Raw genomic sequence first — 20250 nt, forward strand, 5'->3', positions numbered from 1 at the left:
GTCTCTCGAGGTCCGTGCGAGCGAGAGCGAGAGGGCGGCCTTCTCAAGTCAGCCTCTCTCGACGAGCTCTCGCTCGCTCAACACAGAAAATCGAGAGAGGGTGACGAGAATTGCAATGACACGCTATCTCCAGCACTCGGGCCTGCGCCGCATGAGCTGCTGCACCTCGGCCCTCGACAGCGCCTCGCCGACGCCCAAGTCGTCCATGACCTCGGCGAACCTGCCGCCCTCCTCCCCCGCCGCGCCGGCACTGTCGTCGTCGAACACGACCTGCATGACCTTTGAAAAGGTCCACTCGCCGCCGGGAGCGTACCCGCCCTGCTGGCTCGCCATGGCCGGGAGCGCGAGGACGGTCGCGCCGGCTCGCGCCACGTCCCACCCTCGCTGCAGGCCCTTCTGCGGCATGCCCGCCTCGCGCGCCGCGACGAGGAAGCCGTGCTGCAGGTCGTACTGGAGCTGCCGCGCCGACGACTCGGTCCAGCCGTGCGAGACGAGGAGGCGGTCGAAAAGGGCTTGGGCGAGGCCGGCGGCGATGCGGCGGTACAGGGTCGTGCGGGTCGAGGGCGGGCACGACTGGACGAGTGTCGACAGGAGAGACGACAGGAGCGAGAGGGGCGAGATGAGCTCGGGGCTGAGGGAAAGGTCGGCCGAGTCGTCCTCGCCGCTCGCGACGTCCCATCGCCTGCACGCGCAAGGACAATGTCAGGTGCGGTCGCTTGCAGGCGGAAAGAGAGACGAGGCGCACTTGTTGAAGTAGGGCTTGAGGTCGCTGACGACCTCGCGGACCGAGTGCCGCACGATGAGCTCGTCGCTGCGCTCGGCGAGCGACTCGAACGTCTTGCGCTCGCGGTCGAACGTTGTGCCCTCGCTGTTGTCGAGCACGTCCTCGGCGGCATCTTGCAGCGTGTCGTCGAGCTTGCCCGGCGTCGCGGCGGCCGTCGAGAGGTACTCGTAGAGCGTGAGGAAGAACTGCGGGTCGCGCCTCGAGCAGGGTCAGTGCGCGTCCATCCTCTGTCGGCGAGACGAGGAGAAAGACTGCGACGCACAGCGTCCTCGCCCCACTCCTCGCACCGCTCACTCATCCACCTCGCACTGACGCCGGCCCGGACGAGCCGTACGACACCGCCAACGCCCGCCGTCGCCGCCGTCGTCTGGCCGAGCGCGCCAGGGAGGATGCCGAACGACAACGACTCGAACGCGTCGAGCGCCGACGTGATACGTGCGGCGTACGACTGGAGGAGAGGGAGGTGGAGCGAGAGGAGGAACGGGAGGGTGTGGCGCAGAGGGAGCGGGCGGTATCGTTCTGCGGGCCGACGCGATGGGGCGGGTCAGGAGGGGGCTCTCTCGTCTCAGGGATCGTCGCAGAGAGGTGTATGGACGCACCGGCGAGCTGCTCTGCGAGCTCTTTGACCCTGAGCGCGGAATTTGTCGGCCTCGTCCCGCTGCCGCTCTCGCCGGCGTCAAAGTCTTCCTCCGAGACGACGTGCCACGCGTCGGTCGCGGTGATGCAGTCGTAATACCGCTGGTCGAAAACTGCTGGCGAGGAAGAGGACATGATCAGGACTGGCGCGACGAGGCCTGGGCGAGGAGATGTCTCGGATCGCTCCCCCCTTCATTCCTCCCGGTCCAGGGGGTGATCATCATCGACGAGTCCAGAGAGAGAGAGAGAGGGACGCACACTCGCGCTCGCCGTCGAGCCATCGGCCGAACCACTCGTCGCGTCCGAGAATCGTCTCGCCGAGGCCCTCCCACTCGCTCTCGTCCTCCTCGGGCGGGACCTCGTCCGGACGCAGGACGGTCGGCCACGTCCTCGGGCGGTAACCACGGCTGCGCAGCTGCTGGTCGAACTCGACGACCTGGTAGACCGTGTGCGCGAGGACGGGCGGCATCGAGAGGAGCTGCGGCAGGTGGTGCCGAAGCCGAGAGGCGAGAGGCGGAAGGAGCAGGGACGTGAACTCGTTCTGCGGCGCAAAGAGAGAGTCAGTGTGTCGTACTCACAGTAGGCGAGTGCGAGATACTCACGATGGCGTCGATGTGCTCGAAGCCGTTCGAGTCGAGGAGGTACTGGATGTCCTCGCCGAGAAAGCGCTCGTGCGCCGTGAGGAGGTTGAGGACGTGCGAGAGCGGGTACTCGGGCTGTTGCGGCGCAGAGGACGACTCGTTAGGCGGCTTGAGAGAGAGAGCAGAAGGTCCCAGGACGAGGAGAAAGTGAGGCGCACCTTGTCGATGCGGTTTGTGCTCCTGTCGCCGTCGAACTGCCACTTGAAGCGCAGCAGCAACGGGTGGACGAGCGGCGCGAGTGCAAGAAGAGGCTTGGGCTTGGTCGACGCGAGGACACCGGTCTTGGGCGGGCCCGGGATCGGGTTGTTGGCTTGACTGTGGCGGTGGGTGGTGAAGGAGGATGAGCTCACGGGCGCCGAGGCTCGTCGAGAGGGGGACAGATGACGCACACGAGCTCGAGCGTGAGAAGGTCGGCAAAGGCGGTCTGGAACTCGGCGACCTTGGCGTCCTCGTACGGGTCGAGCGCCTCCTCGAACGGCTGGGGCCACCCGAGCACCTCGAGCTTGCCGAGTAGTCGGCTGCGAACAGGCGGTAGGGTCAGGCTCGAGATCGTCGTGCGAGAAAGGCAGGCGGGGACGCACCTGGACAGGACGCGCACGAGCGAGCTCCACACCGAGTTGGCCATGCCGACGAGGTGCGAGGTGAGGGCCACGAGGCCCGCACCGCCTTGAGCGCCTTTGACCGAGTCGCTGTCGGCATAAACGGCCTTGATGTACTCGACGAGGCCGACGTAGGCGCGGAAGGCTTGCGGGAGCGACCCTGCTTCGAGCGAGCGGAGGACGGTGAAGCTGTGACGACGGCGAGGAGGTCAGTACGGGGTGTGCGGCCGCTGGAGAGGGAGAGGCCGGCGACGCACCCGAGTTCTTCTGCCCTTGCGACGGCGCCGAACCAAGTCCTGGCCGCCTCGAGCTCCTTGCGCTGCACGCTCAACTCGACGAGCCGCTCTCGCAGCGTCTGGCCGGCGCCGTCCTCGTCGCGCGCCTCGAGGCCCGACACGAGCTTGTCGCGCGCACTGCGCAGTCCCGCGTCGACCTGCGCGTGCCCCGCCTTGAGCGCGCCCGTGCGCTGCTTGACCCGCTCGAGGTGGCCCCGCGCAGAGGTGAGCAGGGCGGCGCTCTGGTCCCGCGACGCCCCGAGGTCGCGCTCGAGTTGGGCTGCGCGGGCCTGCTGCTGCTCGAGGAGCTTGGCGAGGGTCGGACCGAGCTGCGAGGCCGTGAGCGGCGACGGCAGGGCCGACGAGAGGTGGCCGCGTGCGGAGGTGCGGGCTTGGTCGACCGACGGCGGGGCGAGGAGCGCCGTCAGGTGTGCGACGGGTGCTGCTGTGGCCATTGGCGGCTCGAGGGCTCAGCGCTGTCGAGAGAGCGGCTAGCGTTGTTCGAAGAGCGAGGTGACACTCGTCTCAGCGCTCAGCAGCAGCCGTCGACGGAAGGCTCGGCTTCATGGCCACCAGCTGAGCCTTCCCGAGCGTCTCTCTGCGCAGCGATACTGTCGGTACGACGATCCGATCGCTGCAACTCGAACGAAACGAAACTACGTGGGCAAAAGGCGGTCTAGGAGCCCGACGCGACCGCTCCCGCCTCGATAACCTCGACGTGCGCCCGACTCCTCGCACATGCGCTCGTTCCTCCTGCGCGCCGGCACTGCTGCTCCATGGCTGCCCCTCGACCGGCCGTCGAAAGCGCAGACGACGCGAGCACGACCTCGAGCGATGCCATGCCGCGGACACGGGCGCCGCACGACGATCGAGCACGCCAGCTCCTGTGCGCGTCTTTGCCGATTCATCGAGAGTGTGTGCCCGCAGCGGTTCTGGGCGGCGCTTGGCGGCGGGACCTGCAGGAGAGTGGGAGGCCGCCGGCGCACGAGCGCGCCACCCGCAGCGGACAGACGACGAGAGCACGACCCGGCTGCGTCGGTGCAGCGAGCGCCAAGCGTGCGGCAGCAGGACGGGTAGTTAGAGCTTGTTGCAGCGCAGCCTTGGCCGGCATGGAGCCACGGCCGTGCGGCATGCACGGCGAGCACGAGCGAGCGTCGACGAGTCGCGCCACCAGCCACCGCGCAAACGAAGCCAGCGAGCTTCGCCGTCCCGTTCCGTGCTCGCCCTCAGAGCATACGCTGCCGCGCACAGCGCTGCTCCTGCCGCCGCTTGCCCGCGCTCGTCCGCCTCGGCTCACCTCGCCTGCTTTGGCGCTGCTTCTGGCCGCCCGCCTCACCGGCCCGGCTCCTCAATGCGGAGCGAGCACCTCGCTCGACGCAGCTAGACCTCCTGAGCCTGGCGGGAGAGCGGTTCGAGCTGTTGAACGGGCGGGCTGCGACGTCGGTGGATGCGGGCGAGGTGCGGGCGGTGTGGGCGAAGACGCCGAGCGCACGGGCGGGGACGAAGGTGGTTGTGGGAGTGGGCCGGGGTGGTTCAGCGGTCCTTGGACGAGGTGGTCGGTGGTGGAGGGACGAGAAGGTCGTCATCGCGACGAAGCTGGGGCGGCTCGGCGGAGGTGCGGAGCGCAGCGAGGACGGCTGCCGCGTGGTCCACAGCCTGTGTGGGACTTGCCCACGCTGCGTCTGTGTGCTCAGGAGCGAGCGTGGGTGGAGGGTGGGCGCGAGAGCGGCTCGACGGGCCGACGGCGACTCGCGGACCAACTTGCCCTTCTCTCGCTCTCTCCTCCTGCTTGGTCTGCTACACTACACACGCAATGGCTGCGCCTGCTTGGTCTCGCCTTGTCCGCTTCGTCGCAAAGGAGGACGCAAAGGTGCGCTTCCCCTTCCTCTCCCCCTCTCCTCCACTCGTCCCCACCTCCCGAAGGCTGACCGTCTTCTGTCCGCCCACAGACCTACTACGGCGAGCCTGACCAGCAAGGCGACCTCGGCCTGCTGTACGCCCAAGGCGAGCGCATCACGGCTCGCCCGCTCGCCGACCAGTCGTCCCCCTGGACCTCCTCTCCCTCGTCCTCGAGCCGCAGCCTCACCGTCCAGCGCCTCCTCCCGCCACTCGCCCCGCACCACGTCCCCTCGATCCGCGGCATGGGCCTCCAGTACTCTGCCGACCCGACCAAGCCGCAGCCCAAGCCCGACGTCGCCGTCGTCTTCTTCAAGGCGACCAACTCGCTCGCGGGTCCAGGCGACGCCATCGTGCTCCCCAAGCTCGCCGACGGCGAGAAGAACGACTACGAGGTCGAGCTGTGCGTCGTGCTCGGCAAGGACGCCAAGGACGTCAAGGAGGACGACGCCATGAGCTACGTCGGCGGGTGCGTCCGCCTTTCTCCTTTCGCGGTCGCGCAGGTCGCACCTCTCCTGACTCTCGTCCACATCTCACACAGCTACTGCGTCGGTGAGTGTATTTCGTCACTCTCCTGCCCCGCTCAGGAGCTGACGACGCCCCTCGCCCGCAGTCAACGACGTCTCCTCGCGCGGCCTGTGCGCAAAGGGCGTCCAGTGGGGCATGGGCAAGAGCTACGACAGTGTGTCCCCTCGATCTCGTCGCCGATACGACGCAGTACGAGACTGACACGCTCGCCGTCTGCAGCGTGGTGCCCTCTCGGCCCTTGCCTCGTCTCGCCAGAAGCTCTCGGCGCAGACCCGCACAAGCTCACGATCACGACGCACGTCAACGGCAAGCTCGCGCAGAAGGGTACGACGGCAGACCTCGTCATCAAGATCGTGCGTCCTCTCTCCCTCCCACTCTCGTCCGCCTTTTCGGGATCTCTCCCTCTCGCACTCGACCTGACCTCGCGCTCGCGCCCACCCTTTCCCCTCGTCCCTCCTGCAGCCCGAGCTCATCGCGCGTCTCTCGCACGGCACGACCCTCCCCGCCGGGTCCCTCATCCTCACCGGGTCCCCGATCGCGCTCGGCCGCAAGGCGCCCGGCGACGTCGTTGACCAGAGCCCGTTCATGCGCGACGGCGACGACGTGCGGTGCTTCGTCGAGGGGTGCGGGACGCTCGTCAACTCGGTCAGGGACGAGGCGGTCGGACGGGGGCGGATCAAGGCCAAGCTGTGAGCGAGGGCCGAGCTGGATGGCGAGGGAGGGTCGGTGCGGCCTCGCGGTTTCTTCTCGTCTCTCTTTGCCGCGATCGAGATGCTCTCTCGCTCTCTCTGTAGATACTCGAGCGAGGCTGTATGTATGTACTGCAGGCGGACAAAGATCTATGGATGGTACAGGTCGAGAGTCGGAGGTTGGTGGCTTCGACCGAGTCGCTCGAGCGTTGCCGGAGCGCAACCGGCAAACGTGCTCGCTCGCGTGCTCAGTTGGTCGTCTTGGCGTCGCTGCGCGTGTGCGGCGAGCCCTTCTTCCAGGCGTACATGCCGTCCTCGCGCTCCTCGCGCTTGATCTGGTCGTCCGACTTGCCCGATTGCGCGTTCGGGATCTGGCTCAGGCCGGCTGAGGCGATGAGGGCGGCGACGGTGACGCCCTGAGAGACCATGCGCGCCTGTACGACGAAAGCAGGCGTCAGAGAGGGATGTGCAGAAAGGGAGAGAGCGAGGGACGCACCTGGACGAGCTTTTGCGCGAACGAGAGCGGCGTCGCGGCGATATATGCGCCCGAAGCAGCCATCGAGCCGGCCCACCTGTTGCGGGACATCGTCGGGCAAGAGTCAGTGTCGTCCGAGGTTGAGAAACAGGAAGAGGAGGGACGCACGTCACGCCCATCGCCGTCCACCGGTTCTCCTTGGCCCACTCGATGACGGCCTCCTTGGTGCTCACCGGTCCCGCCGCGCCCTTGTTCTTCGACCCGGGCGCGATCCCGGCCTCCTGCTCGAGGCGCTGCTGCTCGTGCGAGATGCGCTCGAGCTCCGTGCCCGAGCCCGTCGCGTACTTGGACAGCTCGAACTCGCGCGCCGCCTTGTCGGCCGAGATGATGAAGCCGGCCGTGCCGAGTGCTCTGCGTGCGTGGATGTGCGGAACGGTCGAGCGGGTCGAGGAGGGTGAGGAGGGGAGGGAGGGCAAGAGGGTCAGCTCGCGCCACAGAGAAATCGGGACCAGGGGAAGAGGGACGCACGTGACAGCAAAAGCCTTGAGCGGGAGCGTGAGCTGGGTGAAGCCCTTGACGCCCGCACGCTGGAGCGCCACAGCTCCTGCACCGCCGACGGCGAGGCCGGCGAGGCCGCCCTTGGCGCCGCCTGCGACGGTGGCGCGGTAGTGCTGCGACTGGTCGTTCGGGTCGACGGTTTGCTGCGAGCGGGCACCAGGGAGGGCGGGCGAGGGAGGAGAGGGCGAGGCTGTGATGTCAGTCGACGGAGCGGAGGAGGCGATGAGGAGGAGACGAGGCGCACCTGGACCATGCTGGTGGTTGGACGGGGGGGATGTGGTGCGGTGGTGGTGTCGTGCGAGGTGCAGTCGAGATGCAGTGCAGAGCAGAGCAAGGTGCGAGAAAGAGAGCGGCGCCGGAACGAGCGATCGTTCGGGGTCGCTTCGCCGAGAGCGAGCGGAAACTCGTCGCAGCTTCGGGTTGCGCAGGACCCAAGTCAAAGCGCAGCTCGGCTCGTACGAGACTGTCGTCCGCAAGCTGCCATCCTGCGAGCAGCTCTGGACGAGGGATGAGCGCTCGCTTCGCGGTTCTTCTCTCGAGAAGAAGCCGAGCGACGGCTCTCGTACGTGCACAAGAGCGTCTCGACATGCGCTCACTGTCGGCGAGACGGTCCGGGAAGAGAGAGAAGAGGTTGAGGGAGCTGCGCCGCCACCGCGATTCGAGCCAACTTGCGAAGGCCGACACAAACTCGCTCCGATGCGCACGACCCGCACTACAGCTTGCCCCTCTGCGTCCACCAGGCTCGAGGCGGCCCGATCTCGCCCTCGACGAGCCCGAGCACGTCCTGCGCGACGCCCCAGCTCTGCTGGTAGCCGGCGCTCGAGAACCCGTACGCGTGCACGAGCGTCACCTCGCGCTTGACCGCCTCGCTCGGCGCACCCACCGCTTCGCTCGACGCGCCCGCAGGAGCAGGGCGAGCCGTTCCGAGCGCGAGCGCCGTGCCCGGCTCGGTCGAGCGCACGAGTGGCAGCGTGAGCTTGCCGACCTCGACGCGCGGTCCGCCGGTGCGCGCAGGGCGCAGCCCGACGTTGTGCCGCAGGATGTGGATTCCGTCGAGCGTGCCGTCGGTCGAGATGGACGGGTCGAGCGCGAGGCACTGGGTGAGAATGCGCTGCGCGGTCGAGGCCGAGGGCGAGAGGTCCCAGTCGTCGACCTGCGTGAGGATGGGCGGAAGCAAGGTCAGGGCATGTCTCGCACGAGCGTCGGGAGAGAGCGAGAGAGAGAGTGGGACGGACCAAATAGGTGCCGCCGCAGATGACCTCGCCGCCAGGCCTCGGAATGATGTAGGCGGGCGCCTCAGGGTCTGTACGAGCGCAGCGTCAGTCTCGTCCGGAACCAAGACCGAAAGAGGACGCGAGGGGACGCACTCGACGAGTCCATGGTGCAGCGCTTGCAGCCGGACTTGACGAGCACCGTCTGGCCTCGCACTGGGTGGCACGCCGAGTCCTCGATGCCAGCGATCGACTTGGCGCCTGCAAACACTCGAAGACACGGTGAGCGACTCTGCTCGAGGAGAGGAGAAGGACAGGTCGGCGAAAGAGGACGCACCGAGCCCGGTGGCGTTGACGACGAGCGCAATGTCGTCCTGGCCCTCGAACACCTGCTCGATCGACGAGACCGACCTGCGCTCGAAGGTCGCGCCGAGCGTCTGCAGCTCCCTCGCGAGCGCCTGGCAGTACAGCGGCGCGTTGACCGACAGGGTGTCGTACGCGGCGCCGGCCGCGACGCCTTTGGGCAGCTCGCTCGGCGGGAGCTCGCGGTAGTTGCGGACCGTGTCGCGGTACCAGTGACCGAGGAGGCCGGCGTCGGTGTCGGCGTAGCGGCGCGTGTCGTTGAGCCACATGGCGAGGCCGGACGGGACGAGCGAGACCCAGCGAGCAAAGGTGGCCTCCTCCCACTTGGCCTGGCGAGGGCCCTCGTCCCGCGAGTAGAACGGCGTCCAGTTGGCGCCCTGCGTGCACGTACTCGAGAGGGTCAGCTCGGGTCTATAAACAGGGAAGAATGGGAGGGTTGAGGCCGAGGAGACGGACCGCCCAGGGGGAGGCGAAGCCTTGCGAGGTCGAGTCCTCGGGCAAGTCGCGCGCGATGAAGTGGACGCGGTAGCCTTGTCGGGACAGGACGAGGCCGCACGAAAGGCCGACCACTGCGAGGCGAGGGGCGAGAGGGAAGAGTCAGGCCTCGGAAGTGGGGGGGAGGGGGAGAGTGTGAGGGCTGGGGCTCACCGCCGGTGCCGAGGACGACGACGCGCTTGTCGATAGCCATTGTAGTGCGAACGAGAGGGAGCAAGCTGGCTCAGCGGGAGCGGCTAGTGCTGCAGCGGGCGCGGCGGTGGAGCCAAGCGTCGTTGTCGCTCGACGTCTCGTCCAGGACGGTCACTCGACTCGCTCGACCAACACCGCCATGGCTCTGCCCAACCTGCGCAACATTGTGCGCACCCTCTCCTCCCCTCCCTCGTGCGTGCCCCGCGCTGACCCCGTCCCCACCGTCCAGTTCGCCTCGTTCCGCTCGCCTCTCGAGGAGCGCGAGTACTCGCGCACCGCCTTCTTCAAGTTCCTCGGCTTCGTCCTCGTCACCATGAGCATGAGCCTCGCCGCCGTCAAGCACCACAAGCGCGGCATCCCCGCCGGCTGAGCCCTCGCCCCGACCGCTCGACTCGCACTCGAACCTCGAGGTGAGCTCTCTCTCACTCGAACGCGAAGCAGGAGGGCCCCTCTCGACACGATGACACACACAGAATGGATATCCGAGTTCTCGTGGCGCCTCTCGTCCTGCCCTCCCTCTTCGACGGACCTCACTCGCCGTCGCCAACCCTTCCCTCGCGCTGTGCGTTCCGGCGGCGCGGTGCGCTCGACTGGATCGGCGAGGACGAGGCGCTCGACATGGCGACACATTAGGCCAGATCTGATCCTTTGGCCCCCCTCCCGCTTCAAGAGCACAAGCAGCCGTTCTCCTCGTCCCGAGCAACCTCACTGACTCTCTTTCTCTCCCTGTCCCTCCGACGCATGCAGGTCCGCCACAGCACCTTCCACCCCGACGACATCGCCAAGCCGCACCCTCGCAGCTCGACAACTCGAAGCGCACGAGCCAGAGCGAGGTCGCAAGCGCTCTCGGGGCCGCTCACGACGGTCCGAGAGATGGGAGAGGAGGGCAGGTTGCAGCAGACGACTACGAGGGGAGGGGGTGGTACAATGGGTCGGCGACGGTCGTACAGATTTGCTTGTTGCGAGTCTCCCTCTGCGAATATACACACTCCCTCGCTCCTCGTCCCTCGCCTCGACTCGTGACTCACGCCTGCTGCGGCGGCGCCGGCGGCTTGAGGCCCATCATGCCGATGAGCGAGCTCGACATCTCCTTGAGCTGGCGCTGCTTGTCCTCCTCGATCTGGGCGTTGATCGTCTCGGCGTTGTCGCGCCAGTACTTCTGCTCGTCGAGGTACAGCTTCTGCGCCGTCTTGCGCACCTTCTCGACGTCCGTCTCGGGCGGGGCATCGCGGATAGTGCCCTGCACACAAGAGAGCGAGAGTCAGTCTCGAGGGGACGAAGGCTGGAGAGAGAGAGAGAGCGAGGGACGCACCTTGGTGAGGCCGCCAAAGAGCGAGCCGATCCAGCCCTTGACGCTCGTGTCGCTCTTCTGCGCCTCCCACTGGTCGAGGAGCTCCTGCTTGGCCTTGAGCTCGGCCTCGGCGTACGCGGTCGGGATGTGCTTGCCCTCGTAGTGCTTGATGACGGGGCGCACGTCCTTGACGCCCTTGATGGCGAGAGCTTCGAGGAACGGGATCATGGCGACGAGCTCGTTGGCGGTCGCGTCGCCGCGGGTGCCCTCCCACCGCTTGAGCACGATCGAGTTGTCGGGCTGGAGCTGGGTCCGCTCCGGGTCGACGTCGAGCATGACGGTGCGCTCGATCGGCCGGTTCAGGTACGACAGGTCCTTGATGTGCGCGTTGTTCTTGTACCGCGTCGCCTCCTTAAACAGCTTCCACGGGATGTAGGCGCCGTACGGGTCGATCTGCTCGATCTGCGGGATGGCGAGCTGTGGGCGAGGGAGTGCGCGAGAGTCAGGACGACGTCTTTGTGACCGGAGAGGGCGGGACGGGAGAGAGAGAGAGGGACGCACATAAGACGGGAGGGTGGTGAAGAGGACGATCTCGTAGAACTGCGACAGGTAGGCGAGGAAGTAGTCGGCGCCCGGGCGCTTGGCTGTCCGCCAGCCGTGCTCGATCTGCGAGAGGTGACTGCGTCAGTCAACGAGGGCGAGGGACGAGAGACGAGAGAGGGGGACGCACGTCCCAGTTGTCGTGCGTGAGCATGTCCTCGAGGTCGATCACGAGCGTGTACGGGCGGTAGTGAGGCTCGGGCAAGGGCGGCGGCAGAAGGGGGTCCCATGCCGGCTTGTTGAGGTACTGCGGGCGTTAACGACGAGGTCAGGGAAGGGACGAGGACGTCGAGAGAGAGAGGGGGACGCACGTCGAGGTGGTCGGCCGCACGGATCTTGAGCCTGCCCCACCAACCGGCCCAGCCTCCCTCCTGCGCCTCCTCGATGGCCTGCGCGTCGTCGCTCCGGGCAAACATCTTCTTCTTCTCCTCGTCGTCGTCCCAGTCCTTGCCGAGGTCGTACACGGCCCACGCGAGGCCGCCGAGCGTCGCGAGACCGGCCGCGCGCGCGAGGAAGGCGCGCTTCTTCTCGATCGACGACTTGCCCGCGCCGCGCGCCTTTGCGCCCGTCGTCTCGCCCGGGAACTGGCTCCCCTGGCGCTCCTCGTCGGTGCGCGGCGAGACGTCCGGGTGCAGGTCGAGGAAGGCCTCGGCGAGCGAGTTCTGGCGCTGCGACAAGGCGTTGACGGGCGGGACCTGCGAGGCCGGGCTCGGGGCGTCGGCGGCGGTGGGGGCGTCGGTGCTGCTGAGGGGAGGGACGTCGTCGGCCGAGGCCGTGGCGCCGGTCTGGGTCTCGCGAGGGGCCGAGGTGGACGACGACGAGTCGGGGAGCGGACTGGCGGGCTGAGGGGTCTGGCTCTGGGCCGAGTCGGGGGGCGACTGGCCCGGGGTGGAGCGCAGGAGGCGGACGGTGCCGACCGAGGGAGCGGAAGCCCTCCTCGAGGCGAGACGGGTGGCCTGGCGGGCGATGAGCATGGCCGGGGGGTCGGGCGAGGGCGAGGTGGCAAAGGGTGGGACGGGTGCGCCGGTCGGCTGTGTTGGGTAGAGTAGAGCTGGAGAGAGTGCACGCTAGTGGCTCTAGTGACCAGGGAGCGGTGCGAGTAGTTTTCTGGAGGTGAGGCTGTCGAGATGAGATGGGTCTCGTCCTCGGCTCTCTCCAACCCCCTCTACCCGCACCAGGACCATGTTTGGCTTCGTCGGTCTCTCCGAGGACAACAAGGTGCGCCGCCCATCCCTTCCCTCCCTTGTCCCGACGTCGTCCCGCCCCTCTCCTCGTCGTGACCCCGGCTCACCTCACTCTCGCCTCGCTTCGCAGGAGCGCATCTCCAAGGCCATCGAGGTCGCAAAGGTGCGCACTCGCTTCACTCGACTCAGCCTGCAGCTCGCCCACTTGAGCGACAGTTCGGTCTGTCTCGCGACAGGCTGCTCACCCTTCGCTCTCCTCCTCCTCCTCATCATCGCAGACGGTCGTCCATTACGGGTGGATCCCGACCATCCTCGTCGTCGCGTGGAGAGCCAGCAACCCGAGGCCGCCCATCATGAGGTGCGCCCACTCTCGCCTCACCCTCCTTCTCGTCATCTCGGCTGACCTCGTTCCCCTTCCTCGCGCAGGCTCATCTCCCCTCTCGCCTGAGCGTTTCTCTCTCGTTCCACAGCAGCGCAATGTACAGCATACCCCTCTCGCATCGCCCGTTCCGAAAGAGAGAGACGGCTCGCCGCTCAGAAAGAGTCCATTGCCTGCCTCGCCGCCGCTACCGCCGACTGCTCCTCCCTCGCGCCACCGGCTCCGACTCGCTCGCACTCTCGCCAATGCTCGACTCGTGCGACGAGCTGCTGCTGTATGCCCTGCGCTCCCGTCGCCGCTCGTCGGCTCGGCGGCGCTGTGCGGCGCGCTCGCCTGACGCAATCTGTTCGAGCGGACGGCGGGTCAGGACTGTCCTCGAACGCTCGACGGACGGCACGAGGGAATAGGACGAGAGAAAGAGAGAGAGCGGCGACTCACCTCCCAGAAAGTCTCGTCCCGCCTCTGCGTCGGCGTCGGCCGCCTCCCCTCGCGGATCCGGTTGACGCTCTTGGCGACGGCCCACAGCGTCGGGAGCGCGAGCGCGAGCGTCAACGCGCCGGGAAAGTCGAGCTCCATCTCGCCGGTAAAGACGTCGTTGGCGACCATCTGCAGCTCGGTCGTGACGATGACGAAGACGAGGAGGAGCGCGACGAGGGGCCACTGCGGGTCGAAAGGCGAGAGTCAGAGGCTCGTCCGCTTGCTCGACGACAAGTCGAGAGGAAGAAGAAGGAAGAGCGCGAGGACGCACAATGATAAAGTGGTGCCGGCTCTCGGCCTGCCTCCTCGTCCATCGTACCGCCGCATCTTGGTCACTGCCCCTCAAGCCCTTGCTCCACGGACTGAGCGCCGTCATGCCCCTCGTCGCCGACGGCGGGCTCAACGTACGCGACGCCTGGACGCCGCCGGCCTCAGAGAGAGCCGCGGCGGTGCGGGACGGGTCCGTGCGGCTCGAGCGGTACGACGGGAGGGACGAGGTCGACGCGGAGCAGGACACGGGGAGGGGCGTCGAGGTGGGCGAGGGCGTGCGGCGCGACTTGGACATGGACCGGAGCGTCATCATGGCGAGGCCGATCTGCGAGCGAACGTGGACTCGGCCGAATCAGCGACGCCGTTTCGACGAGACGGCTTCGTCGACAGCGAGCGAAACCAATCCTGCTCACCCCGTCGTCCTCGTCTCGATGGTACGCCTTCGGGTTCCGCTTGATGAAAGCCCTCCTGCGCTCGTCGTCGCTGCTGTCGCCCGACTCGCCCGCGCCGTCATGCTCGCGCTCGCGCCCATGCCCGTGCTCGTGCTCGAGGTCGCCAATGTCGTCCTCGACGCGCCGGCGCAGCGCCTCGAAGCCCTTGACCTTCTTCTTCTTCGGGTCGCGCAGGTGGCCGCCGCGACGCAAGAGGACCCGAGGCGCGATGAGGGTCCAGTACGAGCCGAGACACAGGACGAGGAACCAGAAGGCCGACTGCGAGAGAAAGAGAGAGCAGGAGGGAACAGTCTCAGTCCGTCGTACGCAAGGGGAGGGACGAGGAAGAGAGAGAGGGCAAGAGGGACGCACGTAGGTGACGATGAGGATGGTCGACAGCGTCGTGCGCTCGTCCTTGGGCGAGACCGGGTACATCCAGACGACGAGCGACGTCGACGAGAAGCAGTTGGCCTGGCGGAACTGCAGGAACGTCCAGCCCGGCAGCTGGCCGACGTACCAGGCCCACAGGCACGCCGCCCAGATCAAGGCCGTCAGGACGCTCTTGAGGATCATGCCTGCGCGGTCGTGAGAGATTTGTCAGGTCCGCGAGGCGCGAAAGAGGCTCGTGTGCGAGTGAGGGACGGACCGCTTTGCAGGAAGCGCACGCCGGCGGGTCCGAGCACCTCGTCTGCGAGGAAAGGCCGGTCAGTGCGAGTCTGCGTGAACTCGAAGAAGGAGGAACGAGGAGACGTACAGCTCGTCAACGTGTTCATGCCGGCCAGGGTGCTGATGTAGGGAAGATGCGACAGGAGCGTGATGATGACGGCGTGGTGGAGCGTGACCGAGCCCTGTTGCGCGCAAGATGGGTCAGGCGGCGTTCTCCTTGGGCGCGACTTTAGAGCGAGAGGGACGCACATAGACGAGCTGCATGATGAGGGCGAACAGGAAACTGAAAGAGATGGACAGGCCGAGCCAGACGCTCTCAGCCTGCGTCGGGAGGAGAAGAGTCAGCTCCGAACCGCCAAGGAGAGATAGAGGAGTGAAAGAGGGACGCACACCTCCTTCGTCGGGTGCAACGAGCACGAGAACAAAGTACGACACGGCCTGGAGGTAGCTGCCGACGCGCACACCGATGCTGACCTGGTCGGGAGCGGCGCAGATGCGCAGGCACGTCTCGACGGCGTCCGGGTTGGCGCAGTAGACGGCCCGCTCGAGCGGGATGATGTGACCGCCGACCATGGTGGGAGAGGTGCGGCTCGGCGAGGCGGAGCTCGGCGTCTCTGACGAGAGGGAAAGCGTCGAGACGAGGCAAGGCTCGCGGCGTCGCGGGTTGGCGAGTGCTCGAGAGAAGCAGAGCTGCCGGACCGCCAGCGGGAGAGCAGAGAGGACGGGAGAAAAGCGCCAAGCCAAACTCGCGGCTTGTCCGCGGACGGACGCCAGGGTGCTCGCCGAGGAGGCGCGAGCAGGAGAGGAGAGGGGGGGGCGCGGGAACAGCTCGCAGCATGTGCGAGGAGTGTCTGGGTGGTACCGAAGAGTCTGTAGAGCACGCTCGTGGGTCGCAGCAGTCGCCGGCGGTGGGTGGACGAGGAGAGAGCCGTCTCATCTTGTCCTCCTCGGCTCTCGCTCTTCTTCCCCCCGTCCTCCCACGCCAACTCGACCATGGTGAGCTCCGAGCCTCACCAGCAAACAGTCAGACACTGATCATGTCCTGTCCCACAGCCTGTTCCCTTCGAGGCCCTCATCCCGTTCGGTGAGCCTCCCTCTCCGCGTCCTCTCGAAGACGACGTCTCGTTCGCGACCCACAGCTCGCCAGGCGCTGATCTGTCTCGCACAACAGGTCTCTTGACGGTCATGTTCGCCGTCACCGGCACCGGCATGTCGGCTGCGCGCCGCATCACCAACGACGGCAAGGTGAGCTCCTCGCCTCTTCGAGCCTCGCGATGAGCACACTACGCCCTCGCCGAGGCAAGGCTGACTCGTGCAACCCCATCGAAACAGCCGACCCGTCACACCCTCGACATGTGGGAGGAGCGCATGATGGAGCGTGACCAGAGGTTGACCGGCTCGCTGCGAGGGCAGTCGGTGCGTCCTCCTCTGCCTGCTCTCAGAACCGGTGGTCGCTTACTGACCGCATCTCTCCCGCCCCCTTCCCCCTTATGAACGTCACTCCCTGCCCTCGCCTCGCTCGCCTTCCCCTCCATCATCGCCGCGACTCGTCCTCGTCCCCGCCCTCGTCAATCCGACATTCCTTCCCGTCCCGACCTCGACCTTGCCCGCACACCCGACCTGTCCTCCTCGTCGTCTCGACTACTGCGCAGACCGAGCCCATTGCGCCCAAGAAGTTTGCGACCAACTCGATCTGGCAGACGGAGAATGTCACGCGCACGTTCGCGTGAGGAGGGCTCTGCGTGGCTGTAGAACTAGGAGACGGCGGCGAGCAGGCGGCAACGTTGGTCCCAGTTGTCGTGCGAGTCTTCTCGAGCGAGCAAGGAGGCATGCCAGCTGCGAGCAATCCGACCGAGAGAGCACCTCGCCGGCTTGACCACCTTCAGCACCCCTCGCTCTTCTCGTCCTCGTCCAGTCGTACCGACAGCCGAGCCAGCCCTCGTTCTCGACTCTGTGCGTCCCCTCCACTGCGCAGTCGCCCAGTCAAGCGCGTACTGACCCCTTCTCGTCATCAGCGCCGCGTCGGGCACCCCCACTTCCACGTCGAGTACCGCCCTCTCACCAGCACGCCCGACTGAGCGCACGAGTCAGCCTCTCCGAGCATGGACAACACCCCGACCGCAGCGCGCACCGAGCAGTCGGCGCTCCCGCCGGCCTACCTCGACCCGCACGCCTACCTCCACCGCGAGCAGTTCCACCGCCAGACGACCTACACCCCGTCGTACGCTCCAGCAGGCACGCTCGAGCCGCAAATCGTCTCGTACGCCGTCGCCGGCAGCACCTCGAATCCGACCGCGCCCGTCGTCGTGTGGCTCAACGGCATGGGCGGCCACCGCCTCGCGGCCACGCTCCTCGACGGCATCTTTGCGTCGCGCGGCGTGCGCCTCGTCACGCTCGACCGACCGTCGGCCGGCAAGTCGACGCCCGTCCCGCTGCCGTACCGCGTCCCGGCGTCGCTCGACGCGCTCGTCGCCGTCCTCGCCGCCGAGCACGTCTCGACCTTCTCGCTCCTGAGCCACTCGAACGGCATCCTGTACGCCCTGTACACGCTCCGCCACCTCCCCAAGGACCTGAGCGTGCGCAGCTGGCACCTGTCGTCGCCGTACGTCCCGCCGTGGCTGTCGGGCTCGGTCGCGCTCTCGGCGGCGAGGTGGATCCCGGCGCCGCTCGTCGGCCAGCTCGGCACGGTCGCCGGCGCCGTGCAGCGTCTCGCGGGCCCGCTTGAGCGCGGCATGGGCTGGAGCAGCGCCGCCGTGCGCGACTGGGGCGGGTGGGCCTCGATGGGCCCGTGGTCGTCGTCGGCGGCACCAGCTCGGCCGACAGCAGCAGCGGCGTCGACTGCAGCAGCAGAAGATGATCCCGAGCTCCTCCCGCCGCCCAAGCAGCTCGCCCGCTTCCGCCGCCTCAACGCTCAGCGCCCGCCGCACAAGCGCCTGTACGGCGGCTACTACCTCCCGCCCGGCCTGTTCGCGCGCGGCATGCAGGTGGCCATCGAGGAAGGGCTCGACGCGATGGGCCAGGAGGCCATGCTGTGCCTGCGGCAGGGCGGCGCGAGGTGGGTTTGCCCGGGCGAGAGCGAGGCGGCGGGAGGAGGAGCAGGAGCAGCGGTTGACGAGGGCCAGCTGTACGAGCGAGCGTTTGAGGGCCTGCGGGACCTGCTCAGGGCCGAGGGGCGCGAGGTCGAGCTGAGCGCATGGTGCGGCGAGGACGACGCGCTCGTGCCGGAGAAGGGGCGACGGTACCTTCGCGCGCTGCTCGTCGACCGGCTCGAGATGGTCGACCCGAGTCGGTGGCACGAGATCGAGGACGCAGGGCACGACGACACGCTCGGGTTGTCGTGCGTCATAGAGCCGTTGCTAGACGACGTCCTGAGAGTGCACGAGCAATAGATCCGAGCGTTTCTCTCTCTCTCGAGCGCGAGCACGACTGGCGGCCGAGAGGTGAACAGAGAAGACGACCGAGTGTTGCAGAGAGAGAAGAGGAACGAGGCTAGATGACAACGATGGATGCGGGCGTGTACCGCTTCGAGTGGTACGCCTTTGCGCCGACCTGCGAGAGCGAAGAGGAGGGTAAGCGGCGAGGGAGAGACGAGAGAGACAGGCGACGAGGGACGCACCTCCCAGCCCTTGACATCCTTCATGATCTCCTTCTCGCGAACGAGGGCGGCCTGCTCCCTCCGGTAGATGTCGCGGTCGTTCTCGGCGAGGAGAGCCGGGACGAGGTGGATGCGGGCCCACGCCCTCTCGCGCTGCAGCTCACTGCTCGGGTGCAAAGGCGTCAGGGCTGTTCGAGAGGGATAGAGAGAACACGGGCGAGTCGGTGGACGCACCGCTTCTCGAGGTTGCCCTGGCCGACGCGCCAGAAGCCGAAAGTGCAGATGGCGCCGACGACGCCAAAGATGAGGGCACCGCCGGGGCCCTTGGTCGGGAGGTTGCGTTTGTACTTGATGGCGGGGAAGCCACCCTGTGGCGGCAGGTCCCTGCGGAGCGAGTAGGCGCGGTGGTCAACGCGGGGAGACGAGGGAGGAGGAGGGGACGAGGAGGGGGAGCGCAGGGCGGCCGCGCGGTGTGCGAGAGAGGATGGGTGGGACGCACTGCTTGTACGGTGCGCTCATCGTGACTGTCCTACGGCTAGCAGAGCGAGTAGAGGAGGAGCGAGGACCGGAGCCAGCTCTCCCTCTCGTCCTCGTCGCCTCTCTGCCCCGTCCCACCTCGCACCGACCACTCCGAGCCAGTCCTGCTGCTCGAGCACCTCGCCCAGCATGTCCTCGAACCCGTACGCCAAGCGGCCCAAGCCCACCTACCCGGCTGCCCCCCCTCCTCCCGCCGACGCCGCCTCGTACGCCGCCGCCTACCCGCAGGCCTACCCGGGCGCAGCAGCAGCCAGCACTAGCGCCTACCCGGCCCAGCCTGCGGCAGCCTACCCGCAGCAGGCCGGCTACGACCCGAGCTTTGCCCAGCAGTCGTCCATCTGTCCGTCTCTCCCTCTCCCTCCTCGTCCTCGTCCTTCCACAGAGACTGACTCGCCGCACCCGCCTGCAGACACGCCCGACGCAGCAACTTCGCCTGCAGGCCGAGCCGTCGCGACCGTCGGCAACAAGGGCAAGGCCAGGACCACCGTGCTCCGCAAGGGCGGCGGAGAGGTGTGGGAGGACCAGAGCCTCCTCGAGTGGGACCCGAGTGCGTCCCTCTGCGTCTCTCTGTCCTGTCCTCGAGCATGTCACTGATGCTGCTCGTGTGCGCTTCTCGCGCAGAGCACTTCCGGCTCTTCATCGGCGACCTCGACCCGGCCATCAGCGACGACTTGTTCCAGCAGGCGTTCGGCAAGTGGCCCTCGTTCGTCAAGAGCAAGGTCATCCGCGACAAGTACACCAACAAGGGCAAGGGCTTCGGCTTTGTCTCGTACAGCGACCCAGAGGACTTTCTCAAGGCGTGGAAGGAGATGAACGGTGCGCCCCCCTTCCTCCCTCCTCCTCCTCCCTCTCGCGCGACGTACTCACTCCTGACTTCCGCCACAGGCAAGTACGTCGGCACGCGCCCCGTGACGATCAAGAAGGCCACGTCGGGCGTCCAGGCGGTTGCGATCGGTGCCCGCAAGGCGCAGACGCTCGAGGCCAAGCACGCCCAGAAGACGGGCACGGTCCCGTACGAGCGCGCCAACGCCGATGACGCCGGGCACAAGGCCGTCGCCGGCGAGAAGGGCTACGGCCCGCAGCGCAGCCGCAAGCAGTACATCCGCCGTTGAGCCCGCCGAGCTCGCTCGGGTGCGTCCCGCCATCCTCTCTCCCTCCCTCCTCTCCCTCCTTCCCCTTTGTTGTCCTCCCTCCTCGTTCCTCTCCTCCACTATCGTCGCCCGAGCGGTTGTGAAATAGTCTGTCGCGCGTCGCTCGGTCGGCCGTCTCTGCGTGAGCCTGCCCTTCCTCTTCGTCTCTCTCTCTCTTCGCTCGGGGCGCGCTCATCATCGCGCACCCTCCCTTCAGCTCTTCTCGCACCTTCGACCGTCGCTCTCGCCTTCCGTCCTCCACGCCGTCGCCATCACGGCGGGCGCGTTCTCGACTCGTCGGGCTCGAGCCGAGGCGGCGTCGGCTCGTGCGCTCGTGCAGCGCGGCGG

General features: G+C 67.5%; 12 protein-coding genes across 12 annotated transcripts; 6 read left to right on the forward strand and 6 right to left on the reverse strand.

Moving 5' to 3' along the window:
- Nucleotides 1-92: 92 nt before the first annotated feature.
- On the reverse strand, nucleotides 93-3390 carry RHOBADRAFT_51907 (uncharacterized protein; the record flags this gene model as incomplete). Its single annotated transcript, XM_018416080.1, has 10 exons — nucleotides 93-682; nucleotides 746-969; nucleotides 1047-1303; nucleotides 1384-1533; nucleotides 1679-1961; nucleotides 2023-2136; nucleotides 2220-2376; nucleotides 2451-2579; nucleotides 2643-2849; nucleotides 2918-3390. The coding sequence occupies 10 exons, from the start codon at nucleotides 3388-3390 to the stop codon at nucleotides 124-126; spliced, it is 2553 nt and encodes an 850-aa protein (XP_018272975.1). The 3' UTR covers nucleotides 93-123.
- A 1358-nt stretch (nucleotides 3391-4748) lies between these two features.
- Nucleotides 4749-6202, forward strand: RHOBADRAFT_51908 (uncharacterized protein; the record flags this gene model as incomplete). Its single annotated transcript, XM_018416081.1, has 6 exons — nucleotides 4749-4805; nucleotides 4885-5300; nucleotides 5373-5383; nucleotides 5445-5513; nucleotides 5579-5712; nucleotides 5822-6202. The coding sequence occupies 6 exons, from the start codon at nucleotides 4749-4751 to the stop codon at nucleotides 6050-6052; spliced, it is 918 nt and encodes a 305-aa protein (XP_018272976.1). The 3' UTR covers nucleotides 6053-6202.
- Nucleotides 6203-6296: 94 nt separating this feature from the next.
- On the reverse strand, nucleotides 6297-7334 carry RHOBADRAFT_42141 (uncharacterized protein; the record flags this gene model as incomplete). The annotated part of the gene is made up of 5 exons (XM_018414012.1): nucleotides 6297-6482; nucleotides 6545-6620; nucleotides 6692-6934; nucleotides 7052-7224; nucleotides 7326-7334. The coding sequence occupies 5 exons, from the start codon at nucleotides 7332-7334 to the stop codon at nucleotides 6297-6299; spliced, it is 687 nt and encodes a 228-aa protein (XP_018272977.1).
- A 364-nt stretch (nucleotides 7335-7698) lies between these two features.
- Nucleotides 7699-9400, reverse strand: RHOBADRAFT_24783 (uncharacterized protein). Its single transcript, XM_018412650.1, has 6 exons — nucleotides 9304-9400; nucleotides 9112-9224; nucleotides 8630-9032; nucleotides 8449-8553; nucleotides 8317-8384; nucleotides 7699-8234 (listed from the first exon to the last, which is right to left on the reverse strand). Exons 1-6 carry the CDS (start codon nucleotides 9341-9343, stop codon nucleotides 7794-7796), a joined length of 1170 nt encoding a protein of 389 aa, XP_018272978.1. The 5' UTR covers nucleotides 9344-9400; the 3' UTR covers nucleotides 7699-7793.
- Nucleotides 9401-9481: 81 nt separating this feature from the next.
- Nucleotides 9482-9712, forward strand: RHOBADRAFT_42143 (uncharacterized protein; the record flags this gene model as incomplete). Its single annotated transcript, XM_018414013.1, has 2 exons — nucleotides 9482-9508; nucleotides 9572-9712. The coding sequence occupies 2 exons, from the start codon at nucleotides 9482-9484 to the stop codon at nucleotides 9710-9712; spliced, it is 168 nt and encodes a 55-aa protein (XP_018272979.1).
- A 654-nt stretch (nucleotides 9713-10366) lies between these two features.
- Nucleotides 10367-12207, reverse strand: RHOBADRAFT_42144 (uncharacterized protein; the record flags this gene model as incomplete). Its single annotated transcript, XM_018414014.1, has 5 exons — nucleotides 10367-10582; nucleotides 10655-11110; nucleotides 11195-11299; nucleotides 11364-11480; nucleotides 11545-12207. 5 exons carry the CDS (start codon nucleotides 12205-12207, stop codon nucleotides 10367-10369), a joined length of 1557 nt encoding a protein of 518 aa, XP_018272980.1.
- Nucleotides 12208-12398: 191 nt separating this feature from the next.
- On the forward strand, nucleotides 12399-12919 carry RHOBADRAFT_66105 (uncharacterized protein). The gene is made up of 4 exons (XM_018418866.1): nucleotides 12399-12451; nucleotides 12548-12580; nucleotides 12696-12775; nucleotides 12844-12919. Exons 1-4 carry the CDS (start codon nucleotides 12416-12418, stop codon nucleotides 12863-12865), a joined length of 171 nt encoding a protein of 56 aa, XP_018272981.1. The 5' UTR covers nucleotides 12399-12415; the 3' UTR covers nucleotides 12866-12919.
- A 52-nt stretch (nucleotides 12920-12971) lies between these two features.
- On the reverse strand, nucleotides 12972-15213 carry RHOBADRAFT_51913 (uncharacterized protein; the record flags this gene model as incomplete). Its single annotated transcript, XM_018416082.1, has 9 exons — nucleotides 12972-13139; nucleotides 13235-13456; nucleotides 13545-13868; nucleotides 13957-14253; nucleotides 14347-14549; nucleotides 14621-14662; nucleotides 14729-14822; nucleotides 14890-14961; nucleotides 15031-15213. 9 exons carry the CDS (start codon nucleotides 15211-15213, stop codon nucleotides 12984-12986), a joined length of 1593 nt encoding a protein of 530 aa, XP_018272982.1. The 3' UTR covers nucleotides 12972-12983.
- Nucleotides 15214-15605: 392 nt separating this feature from the next.
- On the forward strand, nucleotides 15606-16449 carry RHOBADRAFT_24789 (uncharacterized protein). Its single transcript, XM_018412651.1, has 5 exons — nucleotides 15606-15636; nucleotides 15694-15724; nucleotides 15812-15885; nucleotides 15973-16056; nucleotides 16293-16449. Exons 1-5 carry the CDS (start codon nucleotides 15634-15636, stop codon nucleotides 16368-16370), a joined length of 270 nt encoding a protein of 89 aa, XP_018272983.1. The 5' UTR covers nucleotides 15606-15633; the 3' UTR covers nucleotides 16371-16449.
- A 293-nt stretch (nucleotides 16450-16742) lies between these two features.
- RHOBADRAFT_51915 (uncharacterized protein) lies at nucleotides 16743-18048 on the forward strand (the record flags this gene model as incomplete). The annotated part of the gene is made up of 1 exon (XM_018416083.1): nucleotides 16743-18048. The coding sequence occupies one exon, from the start codon at nucleotides 16743-16745 to the stop codon at nucleotides 18027-18029; it is 1287 nt and encodes a 428-aa protein (XP_018272984.1). The 3' UTR covers nucleotides 18030-18048.
- A 33-nt stretch (nucleotides 18049-18081) lies between these two features.
- RHOBADRAFT_66106 (uncharacterized protein) lies at nucleotides 18082-18784 on the reverse strand. The gene is made up of 4 exons (XM_018418867.1): nucleotides 18735-18784; nucleotides 18470-18619; nucleotides 18257-18398; nucleotides 18082-18189 (listed from the first exon to the last, which is right to left on the reverse strand). Exons 1-4 carry the CDS (start codon nucleotides 18752-18754, stop codon nucleotides 18130-18132), a joined length of 372 nt encoding a protein of 123 aa, XP_018272985.1. The 5' UTR covers nucleotides 18755-18784; the 3' UTR covers nucleotides 18082-18129.
- Nucleotides 18785-18901: 117 nt separating this feature from the next.
- Nucleotides 18902-19884, forward strand: RHOBADRAFT_12389 (uncharacterized protein; the record flags this gene model as incomplete). Its single annotated transcript, XM_018412092.1, has 3 exons — nucleotides 18902-19319; nucleotides 19394-19588; nucleotides 19658-19884. 3 exons carry the CDS (start codon nucleotides 18902-18904, stop codon nucleotides 19882-19884), a joined length of 840 nt encoding a protein of 279 aa, XP_018272986.1.
- Between the last annotated feature and the right edge of the window lie 366 nt (nucleotides 19885-20250).

Source organism: Rhodotorula graminis, assembly GCF_001329695.1.
Source record: "Rhodotorula graminis WP1 unplaced genomic scaffold RHOBAscaffold_3, whole genome shotgun sequence".
NCBI lineage: Eukaryota > Fungi > Basidiomycota > Microbotryomycetes > Sporidiobolales > Sporidiobolaceae > Rhodotorula > Rhodotorula graminis.

Coding starts and splice junctions, on each gene's coding strand:
- RHOBADRAFT_24783 (XM_018412650.1), bottom strand. CDS start 9,343: ATGGCTATCGACAAGCGCGTCGTCGTCCTCGGCACCGGCG. Junction 9,225..9,303: donor CGTCGTCCTCGGCACCGGCG/GTGAGCCCCAGC, acceptor CTCGCCTCGCAG/TGGTCGGCCTTTCGTGCGGC. Junction 8,385..8,448: donor CTGCACCATGGACTCGTCGA/GTGCGTCCCCTC, acceptor GCGCTCGTACAG/ACCCTGAGGCGCCCGCCTAC.
- RHOBADRAFT_66105 (XM_018418866.1), top strand. CDS start 12,416: ATGTTTGGCTTCGTCGGTCTCTCCGAGGACAACAAG. Junction 12,452..12,547: donor GTCTCTCCGAGGACAACAAG/GTGCGCCGCCCA, acceptor CTCGCTTCGCAG/GAGCGCATCTCCAAGGCCAT. Junction 12,776..12,843: donor CCGAGGCCGCCCATCATGAG/GTGCGCCCACTC, acceptor TTCCTCGCGCAG/GCTCATCTCCCCTCTCGCCT.
- RHOBADRAFT_24789 (XM_018412651.1), top strand. Junction 15,725..15,811: donor CGAGGCCCTCATCCCGTTCG/GTGAGCCTCCCT, acceptor CTCGCACAACAG/GTCTCTTGACGGTCATGTTC. Junction 15,886..15,972: donor GCATCACCAACGACGGCAAG/GTGAGCTCCTCG, acceptor CCATCGAAACAG/CCGACCCGTCACACCCTCGA.
- RHOBADRAFT_66106 (XM_018418867.1), bottom strand. CDS start 18,754: ATGAGCGCACCGTACAAGCA. Junction 18,399..18,469: donor CAGGGCAACCTCGAGAAGCG/GTGCGTCCACCG, acceptor GCACCCGAGCAG/TGAGCTGCAGCGCGAGAGGG. Junction 18,190..18,256: donor AGGATGTCAAGGGCTGGGAG/GTGCGTCCCTCG, acceptor TCGCTCTCGCAG/GTCGGCGCAAAGGCGTACCA.